Here is a 23305-nt window from a genome sequence, read left to right on the forward strand (position 1 = left end):
TTAACACTCTATTTTCTTAAGCACCTAGTATTGTTCATGAACTAATGGGGGTGTTCGGATCAGGGGTTATTTCATCAGAATTTTTTTAATAAGTTCATATTAGGACTCGACCCAAATGCTTATCACGGCCTAACCATTACACATCAACTCACTATATGATAATTATGTAGATATTCCCTTAGTCCCCATTTCAAACATTACAATTTTACATGGACTTTTACGGTGCAGTACAATCCCAAGAAAAATTAGGATATTCTCTCGTTCAAATAGAGAATTCACATAGAAATTTTGATGAGAACTGTATTGTTTCATATAAAGTCATTGTGGGATTCTAGGGTTCCGAATGGACCCTCAAATTGAGTTTAAAAACGGAACATTATTGTGATGTGAGTTCGGTGCATAATAGACGGGTGAGTGCAGTGTATTGGATTGGATTTTAACGATCACGTACAACCCCAACAAAAAAATTGGGAAAACTCTAATTCAAATAGGGAATTCGCATAGAAATTTTGATGGGGATTGTATAGTTTCGCACAAAATCATTGTGGGGTTCTGGGTTTCCAAATGGAACCTTAAATTTATATTAAAAGTAGAGTATTATTGTGAGCTGAGTTTAGTGCAAAGTAGATTGTTGAGTTCGGTGCGTAGAAATGTACTTTTAAGATCTAATGCAACCCCAACAAGTTTGGGAAATTCTCTTTCAAATAGAGAATTTGTATAAAAACTTTGATGGGATCGTATTGTCTAGTACAAAACCGTAATGGGAGTCTAGGGTTGCAAATGGATCCTGAAATTGAGTTTAAAATAGAACATTATTATGAGGTGAGTCCATTGCATAATAGATAGGTTGTGTGCTCACATGTAACGTCCTAACTGGATTGTTGTGTTAATGAATATAATGGTGTAATTAATTTTTATAGGAGTTTTTTTTAATTACAACACACGTGCTATACTTACCCGTGCGCACCCGCATCCCTCTAAAACTCGAACACGGGCGGGTCACATGGTGCCACGCGACGCGACCAACCGAGCTGTTAGCTTTTTAGAGGAGTTTTTGATCCACGTAGAAGCAAGGATGGGAGGAAGGAGGTGTAAGTTGTAACCCGTGGTTCTAGAAAAATAGTAAATTGCAAGTTGGCTTGACCCCAACTCAGAAACGGCGCAGCGAACCAGCGCTAGCCCTACCGAGCAGCCAGCAGCAGCAGGACTGCGGGTGGTGCAAGGCAGCAAGCCGGAAGCGACTGACCGCCAGCGGCAAAGGACGCCGCTACCCGCTAGGTATTGTCCTGCTCCTCTTGGGATCCGGATCCCTGATTTTATCGCTAACACATGGGCTCTTCGTCGCTGACGCGTGGGCTCATGTGTCAATGACGGTACGCGTCGTGAGGGCATCCTTGTTCTCCTCTTGGCCTCTTCATCTCGGCCTCTGATGGCTTGATACAATGTTCGTCTTTTGATTTGGGGATTAAGATTTAGGAATTTGGCCTTTTAATTAGAGTTCTAGAATTAAACTAAACAAAATCGATGTGATTGTAGATCTGTGATATGAGGGGGAGGGGGGATATCCTGTCATACAAGCTGAGAAATCATATATGGGCGATCAACTCTTGAACACTATTGTTTGGTGACATCTATAGAGGACATAATCAATCGCTTACAAAATATGAGAGAGCACATTTTCTTAAGGGTAAGCTCGATGAAATGCCCAGCCAGTGCCTTGTCACATTGACATGCAGGTGCTCAGCTCCATGACGCACCCAATTAGTGCCTTGCCTCGGAGCCTTCTCCTTACCAAATTTATGCCCTTTTGGTGCCCGTGTCTAATTCCAGGCTCTCGGTGTGCGATACCAAAGGATGAGGGAGTTTCCACCGTTACTCCTTACCTGGGTTCCACTAGATCAAAGTAAATAACTAATGGTTTTTTAGTAGTACAGTGATCAAATCCAACTAAACTACTTTTCAAATTAGTGAGTCTCAATTTTTAAAGATGAAATAATTGGATGAGCAGACTGGACCAATTTTTGCTGCTTATCAAGAGTAAGTACTTCATTTTTTTTACATGTTCCTTTCCTTGTATTATTGTTGGAGCAAAAGTTTCATCGCGTTGTATAGAAATTGATGGAGAATTGCTATAATGCATAAATTCACAACTTTCAACTGCTTCCTTTGCATTGTTTGCGGAAGATCACATATTTCTCATGGGCTATGAACGTGTTAGTATATACTAAGAACGATTAGGTTTGCATTTTTGGTAATTAGTGGATAGTGCGCCTTTTCTCCTTCCTTAATGAAATCATGTTAATATTGGTATGCGAATACAAATGTTGTCAAACGTGCTGCTTGGCCTAGTATTTCTGTTACTTTTTTCCGTGACACTTGAAATTAGAAAAAGAAATGGGCATTTACAGTCGCACAAACTCATTAGGATGGGGTTAGAGTAGACACTCTGACAGGACCAGTTACAAACATTACTGATGCTTGAGTGCCATACAGAAAGAGCTTTGAGCATGGAAAATAACACCCTTCAAAAGCATTACAGTTATTTATTTAAATTTGTGTTTCAGGGCTGAGAGGGAGAAAAATCAAATAACTGAACTTATCTGTAACAAAACGACAGGATATGAGCTGAATCAGATCATGATGGGGTATTGATCTTCTATGATGTTAGATCCCAATGCAGTAATGATCCATATTGGAAATATATCACATCATGGTAGGATACTATTTGATCATAACTCTGCAACCTTGATGGAGATCTTATTCATAATTGTGGTCTTTGATTTTATTGATTTTATTATTTATTTTTTGCCTTACAGTGTCTTCCAGTAGTTGAAGCACAGTGTGTATGATACTTCTTTCTAATTGGGTTCTGTTTGTTTGATGATACAGTGATGCCATGGCTTTTCTTTTGGATTTAGTGTGCATGATGATATTCAGGTGTCATTCTGCTCTTCAACTTGCCAAAGGCAGCAAAACCAATTGTAGTACGGTTCCTCTCAGTTGCAAGTGCAGAATGCTTTGGTCGAGATGTCTCTCCTATGCATTTTGCATCCCTGTTAAAGGGATGCAAGTCTGTGAATACAGTTCGTCAAATTCACCAGAAGATAATTGCTTCTGGTCTTCTTTCTTGTCCAACATCATTGCTGTCAGTCTCACTTCCACCATTGCCATCTCAACCATATTTATCACCAAAATCTTTGGGTACTGGTGTCGTAGCTTCCTCTCTTGCTTGTGGTGCTACGAACGATGCTCTCTCAGTGTTGGAACGTGTGACACCATCACCAGCCGTATATTGCAATGGATTCGATTCTAATGTCTTTTTATGCAATGCATTGGTGGCAATGTATGCCCGCTGTGGTTCTTTGAAGGAAGCCAGTCTGGTGTTTGATGAAATAACTCAGAGGGGAATTGATGATGTTATCTCATGGAATTCAATTGTTTCTGCTCATGTTAAAGGTAGAAGTCCGTGGACTGCATTAGATCTGTGTTCAAAGATGACAACGATTGTCCATGAAAAGGCTACAGATGAAAGGTCAGACATCATTAGTATTGTCAACGTCCTTCCTGCATGTGCTTCCTTAAAGTCATTGCCTCAAACTAAAGAAATTCACGGCCATGCCATTCGGAATGGTACATTTCCTGATGCTTTTGTATGTAATGCCCTGATTGATACCTATGCAAAGTGCGGGTCAATGGAGGATGCGGTAAAGGTTTTCAACATGATGGAATTCAAAGATTTGATTTCTTGGAATGCAATGGTGACTGGGTACACCCAAAGTGGGAAATTTGAGGTAGCCTTCAAGCTTTTCGAGAATATGCGCAATGAAAATATCCCATTAGACGTGATAACATGGAGTGCTGTAATTGCCGGGTATGCTCAGAGGGGATGCGGCCAAGAGGCCCTTGATGCCTTCCGACAAATGTTTCTTTATGGAGCAGAGCCAAATTCTGTTACAATCATCTCTCTGTTGTCTGCCTGCGCTTCCTTGGGAGCATTCTCTGAGGGTATGGAAACTCATGCCTACTCCTTGAAGAAATGCCTTCTATCCTTGGATAACAATTTTGATGGTGATAGTGGTGGTGAGGATCTGATGGTTTACAATGCATTAATAGGTATGTACTCAAAGTGCAGAAGCTTCAAAGCTGCACGTTCCATATTTGATTCCATACCTCGAAAGCAATGTGGTGACTTGGACTGTCATATGTATGCCCAATACAGGGACTCAAATGATGCCCTCAAGCTTTTCTTGGAGATGAATTCGAAACCATATGCAGTTGCCCCAAATGCTTATACAGTTTCCTGCATTTTGATGTCCTGTGCACACTTGGCAGCGCTTCGTCTGGGTAAGCAGATTCATGCATATGTCATTCGGCACTATAGATACGAAGCATCTGCCGATACAGCTAGGAATGTGTTTGATAGCATGCCTAAAAGAAATGATGTATCTTGGACTTCGATGATGTCAGGATATGGAATGCATGGTCGTGGTAATGAGGCCCTGGGCATATTTGATGAGATGCAAAAGGCAGGCTTTGTTCCTGATGGTATTTCCTTCCTGGTTTTTCTTTACGCTTGCAGCCATTCTGGCATGGTTGATCAAGGTCTGGATTACTTTGACAGCATAAGTAGAGATTATGGTATATGTGCCAGTGCAGAGCATTATGCGTGTGTTATTGACTTGCTGGCTCGCTCTGGGTGATTAGATAAGGCGTGGAAAATAGTTGAGGAGATGCCAATGGAGCCTACTGCAGTAATCTGGGTCGCATTACTTAGTGCCTGCAGACTACATTCAAATGTGGAACTTGCTGAATATGCTCCGAACAAACTGGTTGAGATGAAAGCAGAGAACGATGGATCCTACACGCTTATCTCCAACATATACGCTAATGCAAGGCGGTGGAAGGATGTTGCAAGAATCAAGCAATTGATGAAGAATTTGGGGATTAAGAAGAGGCCAGGATGCAGCTGGGTCCAGGGAAAGAAAGGCACTGCATCTTTCTTTGTTGGAGATCGATCACAGCCTCTATCTCGAGATATTTATGCTCTTTTAGAGAGACTAATCGACCGCATCAAGGCTATGGCTTATGTCCCTGAGACAAACTTTGCATTGCACGATGTTGATGATGAGGAGAAAAAATAACCTTCTTGCTGAACACAGTGAGAAGCTTGCTCTGGCATATGGCCTCCTCACGACTTCCCCTGGCTGTCCTATAAGAATCACAAAGAACCTGCGTGTTTGTGGTGATTATCACTGTAATACCGAATTTTTGGAGAAAAAATAAAAAGAGATTTGACCGAATTTTGACTTTTTGATCCGTGGCTCGTATAGACTATCGGAGATAGTGGTTGCGTTTATCTCGTCGAGACGAACCCATTTTGCTATTCATATGTCCGTTCTTAGCACTTTGTGACCCGTAGCAAGTCCAATAAATTTAGATCTTTAGTTGTTTTGAAAAAAAAAGAGATAAGTACTGAATGGATCGGTCCTCAATCCGATCCATCCAGACTCTTCAGCGCTCACGCGTTTCTCTCTCTTGCGCGCGTCTCTCTATCTGTGTGTGTAGCGCGCCGAGCCGTGCTGCGCGCCGGTCCGCCGCCGTCGAGCCGGGCGCCGCCGCCGTGCACGGGCCGCCGCGCCTGCTACGTGCGCCGCGCGTTGCCGAGCCACCGTCGCCACTGCTGCTGCTGCCGCCGGCGCCGCCGCTGCTCCGCGCCCGCCTGCCGTGCGCCGCCGCCGGTCGCCGTGCCTCTGTGGCCTGGCCGAAGCAGCCATAGCCGATAGGAGCAAGCAGCAGCCATCGCCGAGCGAAGGAAGCCAAGAAGAAGAAGGAAGAAAAGAAAAGGAAGAAAGAGAAAAGAAAAGAAAAGAGAAGAAAAAAAAAGAAAGAAGGAGAAAAGGAAAAAAGGAAAAAAAAAAGAGATGAAAAAGGTGGAAATTTCGGAATTTCGTCGGATTCGTCGTCAATCTTTCGAAGGTGAATTCTCGGTAATTTCTCGACGTTTGTGGTTGGATTAAATCAAATCAAGCAATTCGTGTCGTATTATTTCATGTGATCAATAGTTTGATTTGTTTTGATAATCGTTGTTGATTCGAAGATACGACATCCGAGTCAAAGTATTCTTTTCGTTCATCAGAGCGAAGTCTAATTAGTGAGAAGTTTAGTTCGACTCTGAATTGGAATTAGTGTATCATTTCATGTGATACAGTTTCTGTTCGGTTTTTCGAAATATAGGCGTATACGCGACGTTTTCTGACGTAGGGTTGATGCTTCATATTTTATGTGTTTTAAATGTGCTTTAGTGCTAATAGCATACCTGTACAGGTGGTACCACTTCTGAGCGTTCTTGATCGAATTTTCTTCGTCGCTTTTGGTAAAAAGCAAGTAACATGGGGGTGTGGTTCCGTGCTATGTTTATATTCATGTCTTACTTCTTTTGCAAATAAAATTGAAGTATGTGGTTTTCTTTTCTAATCCATTTAAATCATGGATGACGTTGTGTTTGATTATTTAAATCAATGCTTTTCTTATTGATTTGGATTGTACCTTTGTCTTCATGAATCAGTTTGCCTTCATGAATCAGTTGTGGTTTTTATCATGAGCTATTCAAAAAGGAATAAAGAATTGATGTCAATTCACATGCATACATATGCATTTATGCACTTCATATGGTGATAAAGGCCGATCATTGCCATCGCGCGTGATTCGTACCGGTACATGGAGTTGCATGAGATGTTAGCGTCGTCTAGCTCTCAAATGGAGTTGCATCATGGTATTCATACATTTCTTTTTATGATATTCGGAGAATACAGAATTCTGGAAGTTGAATGCTATATTTTGTGAAAGACTGGGTTGAAGTTTGTCATTATTTTCTCGATAAATATTTTGAAATGATAATCTCTTTAAAACCATGTGTTTTTCTTGATGATGTGAGAAGAATGTTTATTTTCCAAATACTTTTGAACGAAGTGAGGTATGTTTATATTCATAGCTGTTACTTGCTGAGCTCGTCTCACCCCCTGTTAAATCTTTTACAGGTATGTTTAGATACTGACGTGCATTTTTGGGGATGGATCTGGGTAGTTGCACACACTACCTCCTCACAATGTCGATAGCTCACCCGGTGCTTAGAAGTTGTGCTTTTGATAGTTTGTCGTTTGCTTGGTTCATGTTGTGGTACGACGCTGGTAGCGTCATGACGGTTTCTATATATATGCTGGTTATATCTGTTTCTGTCTGCGTGTGATATTTCTTTTGATCAGTTATATCTCTTTATAGAGAAAATGTTGTCAAAATTTTCTATTTTTTTTAATTAGACTTAGTTGTAAAATAGGGTGTTACAATCACAGTGCATTCACTTACATCTGGAAGATTTTTGACCATGAGATCATAGTGCGAGACTGCAGTCGCTTCCATCATTTCAAGAATGGCTCTTGCTCCTGCGGTAGCTATTGGTGATGGCTTGTCTCACGAAAGCAGCAGTGGCAGAAGCATAAGCTAACTGTACTGCAATATGTATCCCCACAGAAAGGAATACTAATGTACTCATGATTATGTTCTACTGATTAATTTCTTACAAATAAACAGTCACAGTTGTACCGTTGTATTCCTTGTTTTGTAGTGCTTCTGGGATATCACCTGATGAGACCAAAGATGCAATACATTTTCTATACAGCTTGGTTCATTTTCTTTTGAGGTGAAACAAGGCGAGTTGAAGGAGAACGAAAAGGTTGCTGCTGTGGATGTTCTGCCGAGCAAGAAATTATTTGCCGGAGCTAACTTGCACAAGGAGAAGAAACTGAAGCCATGCATTCAGATTGACTCCATGCATATTGAATAATATTCGAACAGTTTTTTTTCTCTCGAATATATAAGAGAGCTATATATCATTATATTAAAAAGAGGAACTTAAGACCAATTACAACAACCCGACAAAAGAGAAAGCGAAAACCAAACCCAAACAGAAAGAAAGGAAAGGAAAATCAAGAAAAGAACAGCGGGCAAGCCCCGGTACACACGCACAGATCACAAAGGAAAACTACAGCAACCAGCATGCATCCTGCAGCGACCTCAGGCCCTTAGCACCAGCCGTGGACCACAAAATGGCTTCATCCAAGATGGAGCACTGGACGACCTGCAAAATGGGGGTGATACTATTGAACACGCAATCATTATGATGTTTTCATATCCACCAAGCACCTAGAATCACCAAAAAGTCGAAACCATCTCGCCTTTGCTTGTCTACTCTCCTGACAGCCTTATGCCACAAGAACTGAAACCAATACCAAGATGCAAGGGTGCGACTTGCTACAAACCCACCGTGCTGAGCAAAGAGAGCCAAATTTGACAGGAGAACACACATCCGGTTAAAAGGTGGTTAAGTGTCTCTTCTTGATCACAGAGGCTGACCAAAGTGCTGCAGAACGACATCGTCATGAACATGGGCACAATGTCCAACTCCAACGTCATCTTCCATAGGATGGCTATGCATGCCAAGGAAGCTCAAATTTCAGTGTCTATCAACAGCTACCATGTGAACGTCCTCGTCTGCTCAGGAGACAGATGTCATGTATGTGCTGACCTACACCTTCCTTTGTATCGTGCCCAAACACGTCGCGTTGGCGTTACAATCGTTCACCAACATGGGGATTTCTAGAGCTGCAACCATAGCCACTACCCTGCAGCTCGAGAACGAGTTGCTCAAAAGGAGCGGTGTAATATCATGTGCGAGAGTTAAGTAAGGTAGGAGATAAGTCGGTTTAGATAAATTAGGAAATAAATAGATTAGAATTAGAAGTCCAGATTGAGATAAGTTAGGGAGTTCGGATTAGTTAAGACTGGAAAGAGTTAGATTTAGTTCGGAATTGAGAAGGAGATAAGTAGAGTTAGATTAGGATTGGGACTCTATTAGTTAGCTGGCTATATATAGTTAGGAATAGCTGTGTATTAGGAATCAAACAATGAGAATTAATATATGTTTGATCCAATATTCTAAGTCTCCCTCATATATAGCATAAATATCTCGTTCGTAGCAGCTGACACCGCCCGGTTATTCTCTTGACAGATGTTTGTTCTCATTATGATCTAGGATCATGATACTTCGGTTTCCACAAATGCTAATTGACTCTCTGTACCATAGCAGTAGCATTAGTAATTCAGCTTCGTATGTAAGAATCTGTTGGAAATACTTCGTAAGGTTATGTAAGAAATCGCTTTCCTATTCGCAATGGAATATCACTTTTTGTGGCAATGGCTGTATCATTTTGAGGCAGATACGGATGCTCTCCTACACTAGCATGAACAAAGCACAGGTAACATGATTTCCACTTCTGCAGATAGTGCAGTAAAAAAATACATATGTGCCTCCACATAGTGCATACAAGCAATTAATCATCCATATGTTGCACATTACCACTTCTGTGCCCTTTCCAGTATGCACTCTAGCGCTCCATGTCATTTTTAAAAAGTAATAGTTTTTATATCCTTCTCAAGCATATCGAATTTTCAGATTTGGATATGTTATCTCATTTCTATCAGTGTTTGATCATGTTTTGGTTAGACAATTTTGTCCAGTTATGGTATCACCAATTTATTTAACAAATCACAGCTTCTAAGTCGGTGGCAATGGGATACAAAAGCAAGCATGCCCTTCTGCTCTACTTATTGGCCGCTCTCATTTTTCTCTTTGCAGAAATTCTTGCTTTCCTTAGTTTCTGCCCATAGCATCAATAGGATGGTGATCTAAAGTATCAATCAAGAAAGTCATTCTAAACTATTTCTTTTTTTTTCTTTTTGCAACATTGCAGGTCTACTTAAAACAAGTAATAGAGGTTTCTTTCAGTAGCTCTTATGTTCGAATTCTGCACGAGAAGATGTGAATGGCCATAAAAAAACCTTGTTTATGTTCTGAGAAGCTCACTCACACAGTGCTGTCAAGGTAATATCTACGTGCAAATTACATTTTCTTAGACGAGCCCTTCAACAATGAGTAAGCTTGAAAAGCCTTTTTTTTTTTATCTCGAATACGCATAAGAGAGGCATATCATTGCATTAAGAAAGAGAATTCGAGTACAACACACCCCACACAAACACACTCACACCCTAAAGGTTTATATTACGCGTCACATACGCCAAAAGAAACAACCACAAAATCTATTCATGACTCTATGCTCAACTCACTGCTAGTAGAGACAGCATCACACTAGACCCGTGCCTCTTCACCGGCCAAGCTCAGAACCCTCTGAACAATTGGCGTCGTGCTGTTGAACATGCAATTGTTACGATGTTTCCAGATTAGCCAGGCACCCAGGATCACCAGCGAATGGAAGCTAAGCTTCATTGGTTTGGAGATCCTGCTGCTTGTCCTAATCCACCAGTCGGTGAACACCATGTCGCCGAGCTGTGGTGAGACATCATGTAAGCCGAAACGCCTGAACAAGAAGAACCACACCTGCCTCGCGAAGACACATGAGGTTAGGATGGGTTGGAAAGTTTCGTCACCTGATCACAAAGCAGACAGCTCTCTGGGTGTGGCAGTCCCCTTCGGTTCAGCCCGTCCGCCATCCAACATCGGTTGTACACTGCCAGCCAGAGGAAGAGTTGGCAGTGCTTCGGAGCCCATGACTTCCACATGTGCCTCCACGGCTCAAAGCGGGTGGCACCAATGAAAAAAGCCCTGTGCCGACTTGGCCAAATACTGTTATGTAGCCGATAGCTTCCATTGGTGCTCATCCTGCAGCGAGGTCGACGATCGACTGTCCATGTAGCCATCTGTCAGCCTAGAACAAAGTGTTGCTCCTATGACACCAGAGTAACCACCGTGACGGAGAAGAGAGCCTTGACACTAGCATGAACCGGCACGGTGAGCGCCACCCATGGCTTGTCAGGTTGTGTCTTTAGCAGCCATAGCCATCTCATCCTCCATGCCCATCCAAGAGTCATGAGGTCATGTATGCCGAGTCCACCGAGCTGGCGTGGCCGGCACACTTTTGGCTAGGCAATCAAACAGTGATCTCCGATGGCCTGCTCCTTCCCCTAGAGAAATGCATGACTTATCTTGTCAATTGCCCCGAGTGCCCAGTTCGGTAGGTCCATAGGAATTGCATGATAGACTGACATGGACGTCAGGACAACCTGCACCAAGATCATCCTACCAGCACGGGTCATTAGTTCTGCCTTCCAAACTGGCAGCTGGTCTGCGATTTTGTCAATGATCGGTTGTAGCTGAGCCTTTGTCAGTTTCTTGATTGATAGCGGCAGGCTGAGATACTTGCACGAGAATTCTTTGATCTCACATGGGAGGCAATCTTGGATCAAGTTGAGCTCATTCTCTGTAGATCAAGAAGCTTGAAAAGCTTCTTGCACCAAAAGAACGAATCAACCCGGAGATGTAGTTCAGAAATTAAGGATTTCAAAATTTCAACTGACATATGCCCTGAAGAGGTCCGATTTTAGCTGTTGATTCCGTTATTTTACATATTATTGGCAATCATCAAATTCTACCTTCTACCCATTTATTTATGTGTTGGTTAGAACTTCAGAACTAGTTTCCACATGTGTATGTTATAAATTGCCATTTCAGAGTTCGTTACCTACTTTATACATTTATCTGAAACTTTCTTTTATCATACTCTTCCAAACAGGATTTGTGAGGTGTACGTTCTGGTGCTTTGGCTTGTACTGGTTTTCACTGAAACAAACTCTTCCATAGAGAAAAAAATTAGTTTCATCAGTTAAGGGAAGGATGTCCTCTAAACATAAAATCAAATCATTTATACTTTTACTCCTTATGTTTTTGTATGGAAAAGAACTGCTACGGCACCAATTGCCCTTCAGGTGGTTCCAGAAGATTGAGTTCATAACTTAAGAGGCTATCATGTTCAAATGCCAATTATATCAGCTGCACAAGTTCTTTGAACACTTTAATGGATCCGTTTCTGGTGTGCAACATCGAAAACACTACTTGGATACAAATAGGCTGGAATCTCAATCATCTGTTGCATTTGTAAATTCAAGGATTTGTCCAATGCAGTCTACGAAACGGCCTATTCAAGTATGCTCTATACAGCTAGAGATGCATCTGGCCCTCTGTTCACTTCAAATAGGTTATTTCCATTCGTAATTAGTACAACCATTCCTTTTTTCTTTCTCTTGCAATTTTCTGGCAATTTTTCCCTCAGCTTCGAGAAAATACGGTTGTATTATTCAAAAATATGCAATCTTAAGAAATATCTTGGTCTCTGGTTGCAGCTGCTGTAACACGCCAGATTCCAACGAATCTGGATGCTACCAACTCCAGTCTAAACACCTAATCAGTTCGAAAAATATTAGAAATTTTGGCAAAATTTTACCTGAAATTATCGTTTCCTTGCACAAGTAAAAATACAAATACACCACAGACATAATATTCATAAGCGGAAAGTAAGCATAATGTCTCAAACTAGGACCCGATACATTTGACAAAACAACTACAAATTGTTTAACTGAGCAATAGCCAGTTACGGTACTAAGGTATTATGGAGACAACTAGGTAATGATTTGAGTGTGATCAGTTGCAACTACGTGATGCTAATTCTCCTTTCGAACATGCCATGACCAATGGTACCTAAAAATTAAATGAAACACAAGAGTGAGTAAATATACTCAGCAAGTACGGTGTGGAACTAGAAGAATAGACGCATCAACAATATCAATGAAGAACGATAAAGAGTGAGGTTTTTCTTTGTCCTTGAATATAACAATGAACCAATAGTATCCGTTTGAAACGAACAATCTTGAATACATTCTTAGCATTCACCGGTAAAAATGAGCAAGTGGGACCATCACTTACTCATAAGAACATGAATATAAGAACCAAATTGCACATCCAATTTCCTCGGAACATGAATGGAATTTAAAGAAAATAATTGAAACTTGATCACACGACATGATCATAATCGTGAACTTGAATCATATGAACACAGGAAACTACGAATAATTGAGAGAATTGTTAGAGTTTATCTCTTTCCCTGTTTAGGTGATCCCCTTCTCTATTTAGATGGCTGGCGGTTGAGTCTTTCCCGCCTAGCCTTTCCTTATGTGCCTGATCTCCCGGATCTCGTCCCTGATCTTGTTTCTATAAATCAGGTAGAGGAAGATCCTCGGTAGAGGTCTATATATATTGTACTCCTGTTATTCAGTTGAATGCAAGCAATATTTGCGCTATCATGGTATCAAGAGACCGTCACGATCCCGTGACAACTCGCTTCCGCTAAACCTCACCTGCCTGCGCCGCCTCCCTGGTGCCCAGCAGCGCGCCGAGGACGCGGCCGCGCGGGAGAAGGCCCGCCAGGACCTGGTTGGCGCCGCCGATGAGGCTACCAAGGCCGCCGCCGCCGCTCAGGATCGCGTCTGCACCGCCCAGGACGTTCTCGCGACGGAACGCCAGGCCGCTGCCGATCTCGAGTGCGCCGCGGCCGCTGCTCGCGGCGCTGCCTTCCCACCTGGCGACGGCGGCACCCACGACGACGCCAGCGCCATCGACGACCTCGACGTCCACAATTACGAGGCCGCCACCATCACCAATCTCCACGCGCAGGCGGCGGGCGTCCAGAACATCCGTGCCCTCGTGCCCGTGGTTCTGGACCCCCTCTCCTCCCACTACAACCGCTGGCGCGACCTCGTCCTCCTCACCCTCGAGCGGTACGCCCTCGCCGACCACGTCCTCTCCGACGCCGCCTTCCCCGCCGTGCCGTCCTGGCGGCGCATGGACGCCGTCGTCCTATCGTGGGTGCTGGGCATGCTCTCCCCCGAGCTGATGGAGTCTGCCCGCACCCGCAACGGCACAGCACGCCACGCCTGGATCACCGTCGAGGCGCAATTCCTCGGCAACCGCGAAGCTCGCGCCCTTCGCCTCGACGCCGAATTTTGTGTCTTTATGCAGGGCGACCTCTCGATCGACGACTACTGCCGCAAGATGAAGGGGATGGCCGACGCTCTCGGCGACCTCGGCGAGGTCATCCGTGACCGCACCCTCGTCCTCAATGTGCTGCGCGGCCTAAACGAGAAATTCGCCCACATGAAGGCCCACTTCAAGCGCTCCAAGCCGTTCCCCTCCTTCGATGAGGTTCGCAACGACCTCATCCTCGAGGAGATCGACTCCAGCACGCCAACACCACCTCCGACGACCGCCCTCGTCGCTGCTCCGGCGTGGCCTTCCGGCGGCTCTGCTCCCCCCGGCATCCCCTCCACTAGTGGCCCGGCGGCGCCCCATGGCGGATCCACCAGCTCCACGGTGCCCTCCGGCAGCACTGGCGGTGGCTCTGCCGGTGGAGGTCGCCGGCGCCGTCGTGGCAACGGCTGCGGCGGCGGCAAGGCCACGGCGCCATGGCCCTCGATCTATAACCCGTGGACCGGGCAAAGCAACATGTGGCCCGGTCCGCAGCAGCGCGGTGGCCAGGCGCCGCGTGCGCCCGCGCCCCAGGCCGCATACCAACAGGCCCTGCTGGTTGTCTCGGCCCACTACGCGCCTCCGCCGGTCCACTTCGCCCAGCTCGCCCCTGGGCCATTCCTGCCGACGCCGTTCGGGCAGGCCCAGTAGTAGCTTGGGCCACCTCCGTAGCCCACCACGGTGCCTGCTGCCTCGGCTCACCAGGCCTCACCGTGGACACCGTGGTCCGGATCTTGGGATCAGCAGTCCCTCGCCAGCAACTTCAGCACCATGACCCTCAATCCTCCCGGTGCAACTGATTGGGTCATGGACTCCGGCGCCTCCAGTCATATGACTCCCGACACTGGTAACATCTCCTTGTTTCGCCCACCACGCTCCTCCTCCATTGTAGTTGGCAATGGATCTACTTTACCTGTTACAGCGTCTGGCCACTCTGTCCTACCGGGTCCCTTTTATCTCAATAATATCCTTGTTGCCCCTGATATCATTAAAAACCTCATCTCTGTTCGTCAGTTCACTATTGATAATAATTGTTATGTCGAATTTGACCCGTTTGGCCTCTCTGTGAAGGATCTCAATTCCAAGAGCGTGATCGCCAGGTGCAATAGTTCCGGGCCCCTCTACACTCTCACCGCCCCAGTGCATTCCACGGAGTCATGCGCCCTTATTGCAGCACCCCCCTTCACCACTTGGCATCGTCGTCTTGGGCATCCTGGGCATGAGGCTCTGTCCAAACTCGCTAGTACCTCCGCCATCAGTTGGAATAAAAATACTAGTGATTCTCTTTGTCATGCATGCCAAGTTGGGCGTCACATTAGATTACCTTTTGGAACCTCCTCCTCGCGAGCTCTTAAGAATTTTGATTTGATTCATTGTGATCTGTGGACCTCCCCTGTTACCAGTGTATCCGGTTACAAATATTATCTTGTTATTCTTGATGACTGCTCGCACTTCCTTTGGACGTTCCCGCTTCGGCTCAAATCCGAGACGTTTCCCGCCTTGGCTAATTTTTTCTCTTATGTGAAGACGCAGTTCGGTTGCACCATTCGGAGCGTTCAGTGTGACAACGGCCGCGAGTTTGATAACTTCTCAACTCGCACCTTCTTTCTCACCAATGGCGTCTTGCTTCGGATGTCGTGCCCCTACACGTCCTCTCAAAACGGTGAAGCCGAGCGTATGATTCGTTCCATTAATAACATCATACGTTCCATGCTCTTTCAGGCCTCCCTTGCTCCGTCATATTGGGTCGAAGGCCTTCACATCGCCACATACCTCATCAATCGACTACCCATCACAACACTGGCACTCGGCACCCCCCACTTTGCCCTATTTGGTTCCCATCCCTCCTACGACCACCTCCGTGTGTTCGGCTGCGCATGTTACCCCAACATGTCCGCCACCGCGCCTCACAAGCTTGCTCCCCAGTCGAGTCTTTGCGTCTTTCTTGGCTACTCCAGTAACCACAAGGGTTACCGCTGCTTGGACCTCTCGTCCAACAGAATCATCACTTCCCGCCATGTGGTCTTTGATGAGACATGCTTTCCCCTCGCTGGCTCTCGAGCATCGTCCACTGACCTTGACTTCTTGTCTAAGTTTGAGGTTTCGGTCTTTCCGATCGGTCCCTCCCCTGCAGGTACTCGCCTCGCCTTGCCTGGCACCTCGCCCGCCGCAGTTGCTGCGACCAACGTCGCACCCGCTACGGCTGCTGACGCCCCGGGCCTGCAGCGTCTGGTGCCGCACCTACCCACCGCGCCTCCCACGGTCTCGACCTCGACGACAGCGTCCGCGCCACCCACGGCCACGGTGACATCGCCCGCGCCACGCGCGGCCACGGTGTCGCCTTCACCCGTCGCGCCACGCGCGGCCCCGGCGGCCCCGTCATCCCCCACGCCACGCACGGCCCATGGCCCCGACATCCCCCACGCCACGCGCGGCCCCGACGGCTCCCGCACCACGCGCGGCCTCGTCACCTGCGCCCCGCGCGGCCTCATCACCGACGGCGCTGGCGCCTGCTGCCCCCCGTGCGCGCGCGACGACTGCGCCCCTGCTGGTGTACAGCCGCCGTCCACGCCCTGTCACTGCTACGCCCGTCCCGGTGGCACCCTCTCCTTCACCGCCCGTGGCTCCTGCACCTGCCCGGCTTCCACCTGGTGCTGTCCCCATCGCCCCGGTGGTTAACCAGCACGGGATGGCCACCCGCGGCAAGTCTGGCTTTCGTCTGCCAGCCGCGTTCAGTGCCATGGCCCTCTCGCCCATTCCGAAGACCTATCGCAGCGCCCTCGCCGATCCACATTGGCGACGCGCGATGGAAGAGGAGTACGGCGCCTTGCTCTCCAACAACACGTGGGATCTCGTCCCGCATCCTTTCGGCGCCAACATCGTCACCGGCAAGTGGATTTTCCGCCACAAGTTCCATGCCGATGGTTCCCTCGACAGATATAAGGCACGTTGGGTCCTCCGTGGCTTCACCCAGCGCCCCGGTGTGGATTATGACGAGACTTTCAGTCCGGTGGTCAAACCTGCGACTGTTCGTACTGTTATGTCCTTGGCGCTCTCTCTGCACTGGCCGGTTCACCAGCTCGACGTCAAGAATGCCTTCTTGCATGGCACTCTCACTGAGACGGTCTACTGCTCACAGCCCACAGGTTTTGTTGATCCTACTCAGCCACATGCTGTTTGTCATCTCAATAAGTCCCTGTATGGTCTGAAGCAGGCGCCTCGTGCCTGGTATAGTCGCTTTGCTGCGCACTTGCTCACTTTGGGATTCACTGAGGCCAAGTCTGACACCTCCTTGTTCATCTATCTCCACGGGACCGACAGGGCATACTTACTGCTATATGTGGATGACATTGTCCTCACTGCCTCCAGCCAGGATCTCCTTCATCGCATCATCACTGCACTTCAGAAGGAATTCTCCATGAAGGATCTCGGTGTCCTCCATCACTTCCTGGGTGTGGCTGTTCAGCAGTGTTCTGAGGGCCTCTTTCTTTCACAACGGCAGTACACTCTGGATGTGCTTGAGCGAGCTGGCATGACCAACTGCAAGCCGTGCAGTACCCCCGTCGACACTCATGCCAAGGTCTCCTCCACAGTCGGTGCACCTGTCAGCGACCCCACTCAGTACCGCAGTTTGGTTGGTGCATTGCAGTACCTCACCTTCACTCGGCCCGATATCTCTTATGCTGTTCAGCAGGTGTGTCTCCACATGCATGATCCTCGTGACGTTCACCTCTCTGCAGTTAAACGCATCCTGCGCTATCTGCAAGGGACAATTGGTCATGGCCTTCTTCTGCGACTGTCAACGACCTCTGCTATGCTTGTCTACACCGATGCTGATTGGGCCGATTGTCCGGACACACGCAAGTCTACTTCAGGCTACGCTGTGTTCCTTGGTGACAACCTGGTTTCCTGGTCCTCCAAGCGGCAGAACACGGTGTCCCGCTCCAGTGCCGAGGCTGAGTATCGGGCGGTCGCCAATGGCGTGGCCGAGGCTTGCTGGCTTCGACAGTTGCTACAGGAACTCCACAGTCCCCTGACGAAGAGCACCTTGGTCTATTGTGATAATGTCAGTGCTGTCTACTTATCAACCAACCCTGTTCAGCATCAGCGAACGAAGCATGTCGAGATCGATCTCCACTTCGTCCGCGAGCGTGTTGCTATTGGAGATGTTCGCGTTCTCCATGTCCCGACGACATCCCAGTTTGCTGACATCTTCACCAAGGGGCTTCCCACTTCTGTTTTTTGTGAGTTTCGCTCCAGTCTTAACGTCTGTCCTGTGGACGTTCCGACTGCAGGGGGGTGTTAGAGTTTATCTCTTTCCCTGTTTAGGTGATCCCCTTCTCTATTTAGATGGCTGGCGGTTGAGTCTTTCCCGCCTAGCCTTTCCTTATGCGCCTGATCTCCCGGATCTCGTCCCTGATCTTGTTTCTATAAATCAGGTAGAGGAAGATCCTCGGTAGAGGTCTATATATATTGTACTCCTGTTATTCAGTTGAATGCAAGCAATATTTGCGCTATCAAGAATTAGTAAAACATTTGTGGAGCACAATTCGCCATAGTATGGGTTTGTCATGCACTTGCCTTGACTATGGCGGGAAGTCGGCTTCGTACCGTTGGAACCGACACTCCCGAACCCTGAGAAACAAGATCGTACTCCCAAAATATCCACGTGACTAAATAGTGGATGTCTAAACTACTCTCTCTAGCTGAACTGCAAAACCCTCGATTTCGTCATTTTCTGAAAACTCGACCAAGGTTCTGAGTTGCTTGTTGATCGAGTCATAACTTTTATTCTTCTTAATCTAGGATGGCAAATAAATACCTCTAAAGCATCTACGGGAAATACACTACAACTTTTGCTTTAATCACATAGCAGAATCTGGCTCCAATTATTTCTAGCTTTCTAGTGTTCTCTTGCTACTAAACGATCAAGCTTCCAATCACGCGTCCAACGACAAAATCGACCACCAAATTATCTATAAGCATCTCGAGGATGTTACCCTTAATGCGTAGACAACGAACTGACCCTCGATGCATAGACCACGAACTGATGACGAAATCCTTCAGACCTCTCCTTCCTTCTTTTCCTTTCTTTTTCTTTTCTCTCTTTTTCTTTATTTTCTTCTTTCCTTTCTTTCCTTCTGTTCTTCCTCCTGGTGCTTGCTTCTACTCGGCAACACGACAACAGCCGGAGGCGATGGCTCTGATGGCCCAGTCATGACGGCACCAAGTGGTGCGATGGCAACAGGGATGGCGACTGGCAGCCAGGCGCGACGGGGATGGCGCTGGTTTGGCAACAGCGCGGCTAGGCGACTGAGCAACGGCGCGATGCAGGTAGGATGGTGACCGACCAGTGCGACAGGAGATGGCGCAATGGAGCCGAGCCACAGCAAGAATGGTGGCAACTTGCAGTGTGACTGGCCGGGCGAATCACGGTGCGACGATGGTGTCACAGGCGACGACGGCGTCACAGGCGACAGAAGGCGGCGATGCAGAGAAGGCGACGATGCTAGGGTTAGGGTTAGGGTGTGTGTGGCCTTTTGCGACGGCCAGGTCCGGCCCGAGGCCCTTTTATGCGGCAATAGACCAACTGATCAAGTTGGTTGGTTGGGATATTTTTTTTCTTTTTATCCAATAGTCTAAATTTATTAGACTCGTTATGGATCCACTGGGTATCCAAACGGGACATTTGAATAGTCAAATAGATTTGTTTTGACAAAGCTACAGATAAAAAAAAATAATCACTTTTCGCCCATTTAAATAACGCGCGGTCAACACCCTTTCTTTCATAATTTCTGTACTAAACTGTTCTCATTATATTTCCCAAAACTCGGGGTATTACAGCTGCAGGATCACTTTTACCCTAGACAATGGGAAAACTCTTCGGGCCATGAGAAAGTGGAGTCAGTTGATTTCAGGACGAAGTCATCTAGTTGATGAACAGAAGCCACCAGTGATGATGCAGTTGACCTCTTAGTTGATGAATGACAGAATCCTTCTTTGTAAATTAGCTGCATGTAACTTCTGTGTTTGTAACTCACCTTAACTTTAGATGTGTAGTTCTATTATTATTTTCCTGTAATGCTTTCACTATTGTATGCCTTCTAATTATGAAGCAACCAGAAATTGTAGACAAACACCTTTTATCAACCAATGTTGCTATATTTTACTGCAACAGAGACACCAATAGTGCTGTGCACAGCTTTCCCTTACAGCAGTGGACCTTTTGCACTTTTGAACACTATATTGCATCTTTGCTGTTTTTACATTGAATCCAGCTGACAACAATAACAAATTTCTGATCAATTTCATACAGTGCACAAAAGAGTAGGTTCGTGAATTTGTTTTTAGAGCATGATTATTAACGAATCCAATTATTCTGATAATTCCTTGTCAAAAGTAAATTTTTTGACCATTCAATCTCATTGCTTCAATATTTTCTTGTGCGAGGCTTGAATCTATTTTACTTAACATCGCTCAAGTCCTGAAAATCTGAAATAATTTCCTCTATCTTATTCTATAATATGAAAAAAGAGGAGCTGCAAGGAAACAACAGCTCGCTTGAAATATGACAAAAAAGTTTAGGTGTTTATACAAAATTGCAGGGATATAGTCGTACAATAGGAGCAAAATATACATACTGAAAAGCTAAATTGTTTGTGAGCAAAAACATAGTAAATAAAGAAGAGCCGTGTAGAACAAAAGCAGAATTTTGCACTTCTGTATATATTGTGATAGAACAAATAAAGCAGAACTTTGTATTCTTTTCTGTATACTGTGAGTAGTAGCAACTCTTCAAAAATGTCAATGATGATCATGAACTTTCAGCTGTATAAAAGATCCTTCACTCAACTCTGCTCACCTTTCATCTTCGCTTCGAGATCCTTCACAACATTAGTAAGAGATCTTGTATCCCGAGCTTTAGCCAGTTTACCAAGGTCATCATTCTGCAAAAGTAGACAGTTCATTTAAGCAATCAAATTATTTTTTGCGGGGAGTAATCAGATCAGATTGGCCTATGCATCTAATACATTCACAACTGACAATAAATAAGAATGCAGATATTTCAAATGAATAGCATATGATGTAAGTTAGAAAGATTAAAAGCCTAACCTTTTCCAGCAGTAGAGCACACTCCTTCAGCTCTTCTGCTGTAAGGCCTTTCTTGTTAATCACCTTAAGGACCTTAAGCAAATGTGGTTGAAGAAATTCCAAACAGTGGTCCTCAAGATTACGCTCTGGGAATGAGGAATCACAACCAAAAGGGCACTTCATGGGCCTCATGGGACAGACGGTGACACAGTGCCTATCCATATCACGCCTCAAGAGGTGCTTCTCGCAGTTCTGCTCGCAGAGAAGGACCTTGAATGGGCAACCTGAATCATGATTTTGCATGCAACAGACAGAAACTGTCGCCCGGCATCCATCATTTGGGCAAGTAACTGGTCTGAAGCTACATTGTCCCTTATGATCAGCAAGCCGCTCTTCATTTTCATACTTCTCAGGGCAGTGAAACTTGGTCTTCAGGTCCACATTCTTGAGGAGGACCTCAGCGATAACTTCCCTCCTCTCCAGCGGCCAGAATCGGGTCATCTCCATCTCCTGAACAAAGTCATCGATCTTGTCCTCACGGCTGTCGCTCAACAGCCACCCAGAGACATGGCCAATGATGTTCCTCTTCATGCTGCTGAAATCATCCATAAATATCGAAATGATCTCAAAAGGGTCCTCCGGCATCTCGTTCTTGGGGTCCTGATTCGCCTCTGATTCAATCAGAGCGTCGGAAATGAACGTCTCGCTCCTCTGCATGACATAGTCCACCATCTCCTTCCTTAGGTCGACAGCGACAATGGACGGCTTCCTGAACAGATCACCCGTCGTGTTGTCGACGCACACAGCAGCCAGGCCGGGTAGCAAGATCTGTGCCAGCTTGTGCATTGCCTCCGAATCGCAGTAGGGGCATTGGAGGAGCGAACCTTCACCTCTTTCTGGTCCCGGATCCGCAACTGGGAACTCCATTATGCCTTACGATCACAACCTGCAAACAGAAGCTGTCAGGCAACTTAGCATTCTGAATCCACAACGAAAGAAACCTACGTACATTTGAATGTCAACGAGAAGGTAAAATTGCAAAAGGTACACTTGCAGTTCCAATTCTTTCAGATCAAGATGTGAGACGAAGCTGATAGACCTTCACACAGCAAAATACATACATGATTCCGATAACTCTACGGTTGCTCCCAGGGGCGGACGCAAGGAAATCAAAACAGATATTAGTTGGATTTGAGAGCTCGAAGCAAAGAAAATCGTAACCAGTTGGACTGGATTCCATCCCAAAAAGGGATTTTTGGATTCGGATGGTGTCTGGTTCAAATAATGTCAATGGAAGCGTAAACGTAATCAAACTGCAGCGCATTTGAAGGGTGATATGGATCATTATCCATCCACTTTGTTTGGTTGTCATATGGAATGCCTTTTTAAACCATAACGATGTCTAATTAGAGATAGACAGGTAGCCGGCGGTGGTTGTCCGTCGCGATTGACCGGATCGCCTCGCGCATGGAGAAGGGAAAGCGTCAAGGAAGCGCCGGCGGTCGAGAATGTGGCCGCCGCCGCCACCACCACCGGACGTATCGCCGGTGGGGGAAGAAATGCGTGCGCCGAGGAGTGGATTGAACTCGCTCACGGCAAAGAAGAGAAACAATTCTAAGCAATCCATCCAAGAAAAGGCAGGCTTACTTACCTCCCTCAGGAAAGATTAGATCAACCGAAGTCCGGATAGGGTCCCCGCCGGCGGCGTCCAGGGAAGGTGGGAACCAGGACACCTACGGGAGAAAGAAGAGGAGACGCGGCGGTGGGGTCTGGATCGAGGCAGGCAGCGTGTTCTTGGGTGCGGAGGGAGGTGGAGAAGAGCCCCGCCTGTACAAGTTGGGTTGGGCCGTTGGGGAACGAGGATGCCTGGACTCGGAATGGGCTCGTCGGTGAGCGGTCAGCCGAACATGCAGGGTGCCTCTGGCGCGGTTAGGGTTCCATTTACCGCCGGCGGTAATCGAAAATGCGCGATAATCGCGGTTATCGGTCAAAAATTCAAAAAAATTCGGAGAAAATTCATTTGACAAATTTTAAATTTTTGCGAAAAAATCATGTTTTTCCCTCTCGGTAACCGAGCGGTTTGGGTCGGTTACCGAGCGATTTTCTCGCATTTTTGATTCGGTCGGTTACCGAGCGGTTTGGGTCGGTAATTGCTCGTTTTTCTCGATTTATCGAGCGGTTTTATCGAATTTCAGCGCAGTTCAACAAAAAAACCTAAAAAAGGGTTCAATCTTGTAAAATCAATAACTAATTCATCCGAGCTTCAAATCAAGTGAAACAAATTTT

At 46.2% G+C, this 23305-nt stretch overlaps 1 protein-coding gene and 1 pseudogene across 1 annotated transcript; one reads left to right on the plus strand and one right to left on the minus strand.

Annotated features, from left to right (window-relative positions):
* The first annotated feature begins 2930 nt into the window (after window positions 1–2930).
* Window positions 2931–7483, plus strand: LOC133884289 (pentatricopeptide repeat-containing protein At5g16860-like; annotated as a pseudogene).
* Window positions 7484–12380: 4897 nt separating this feature from the next.
* LOC133883834 (uncharacterized) lies at window positions 12381–22890 on the minus strand. The gene is made up of 4 exons (XM_062323217.1): window positions 22671–22890; window positions 21041–21965; window positions 20790–20874; window positions 12381–12604 (listed from the first exon to the last, which is right to left on the minus strand). The coding sequence occupies exons 2-4, from the start codon at window positions 21944–21946 to the stop codon at window positions 12558–12560; spliced, it is 1038 nt and encodes a 345-aa protein (XP_062179201.1). The 5' UTR covers window positions 21947–21965; window positions 22671–22890; the 3' UTR covers window positions 12381–12557.
* Between the last annotated feature and the right edge of the window lie 415 nt (window positions 22891–23305).

The sequence above is a fragment of the Phragmites australis genome, chromosome 11 (genome assembly GCF_958298935.1).
Source record: "Phragmites australis chromosome 11, lpPhrAust1.1, whole genome shotgun sequence".
Taxonomy (NCBI): domain Eukaryota; kingdom Viridiplantae; phylum Streptophyta; class Magnoliopsida; order Poales; family Poaceae; genus Phragmites; species Phragmites australis.

Bases quoted from the DNA above. Each gene is read 5' to 3' on its own strand.
- LOC133883834 (XM_062323217.1), bottom strand. From the start codon at position 21,946: ATGGAGTTCCCAGTTGCGGATCCGGGACCAGAAAGAGGTGAAGGTTCG. The intron at 20,875-21,040 runs GTTAGGCTTTTA...CTACTTTTGCAG, and splicing joins GTGCTCTACTGCTGGAAAAG to AATGATGACCTTGGTAAACT. The intron at 12,605-20,789 runs GTGAGCAGAGTT...TTTAATTTTTAG, and splicing joins TCTCGAAGCGAAGATGAAAG to GTACCATTGGTCATGGCATG.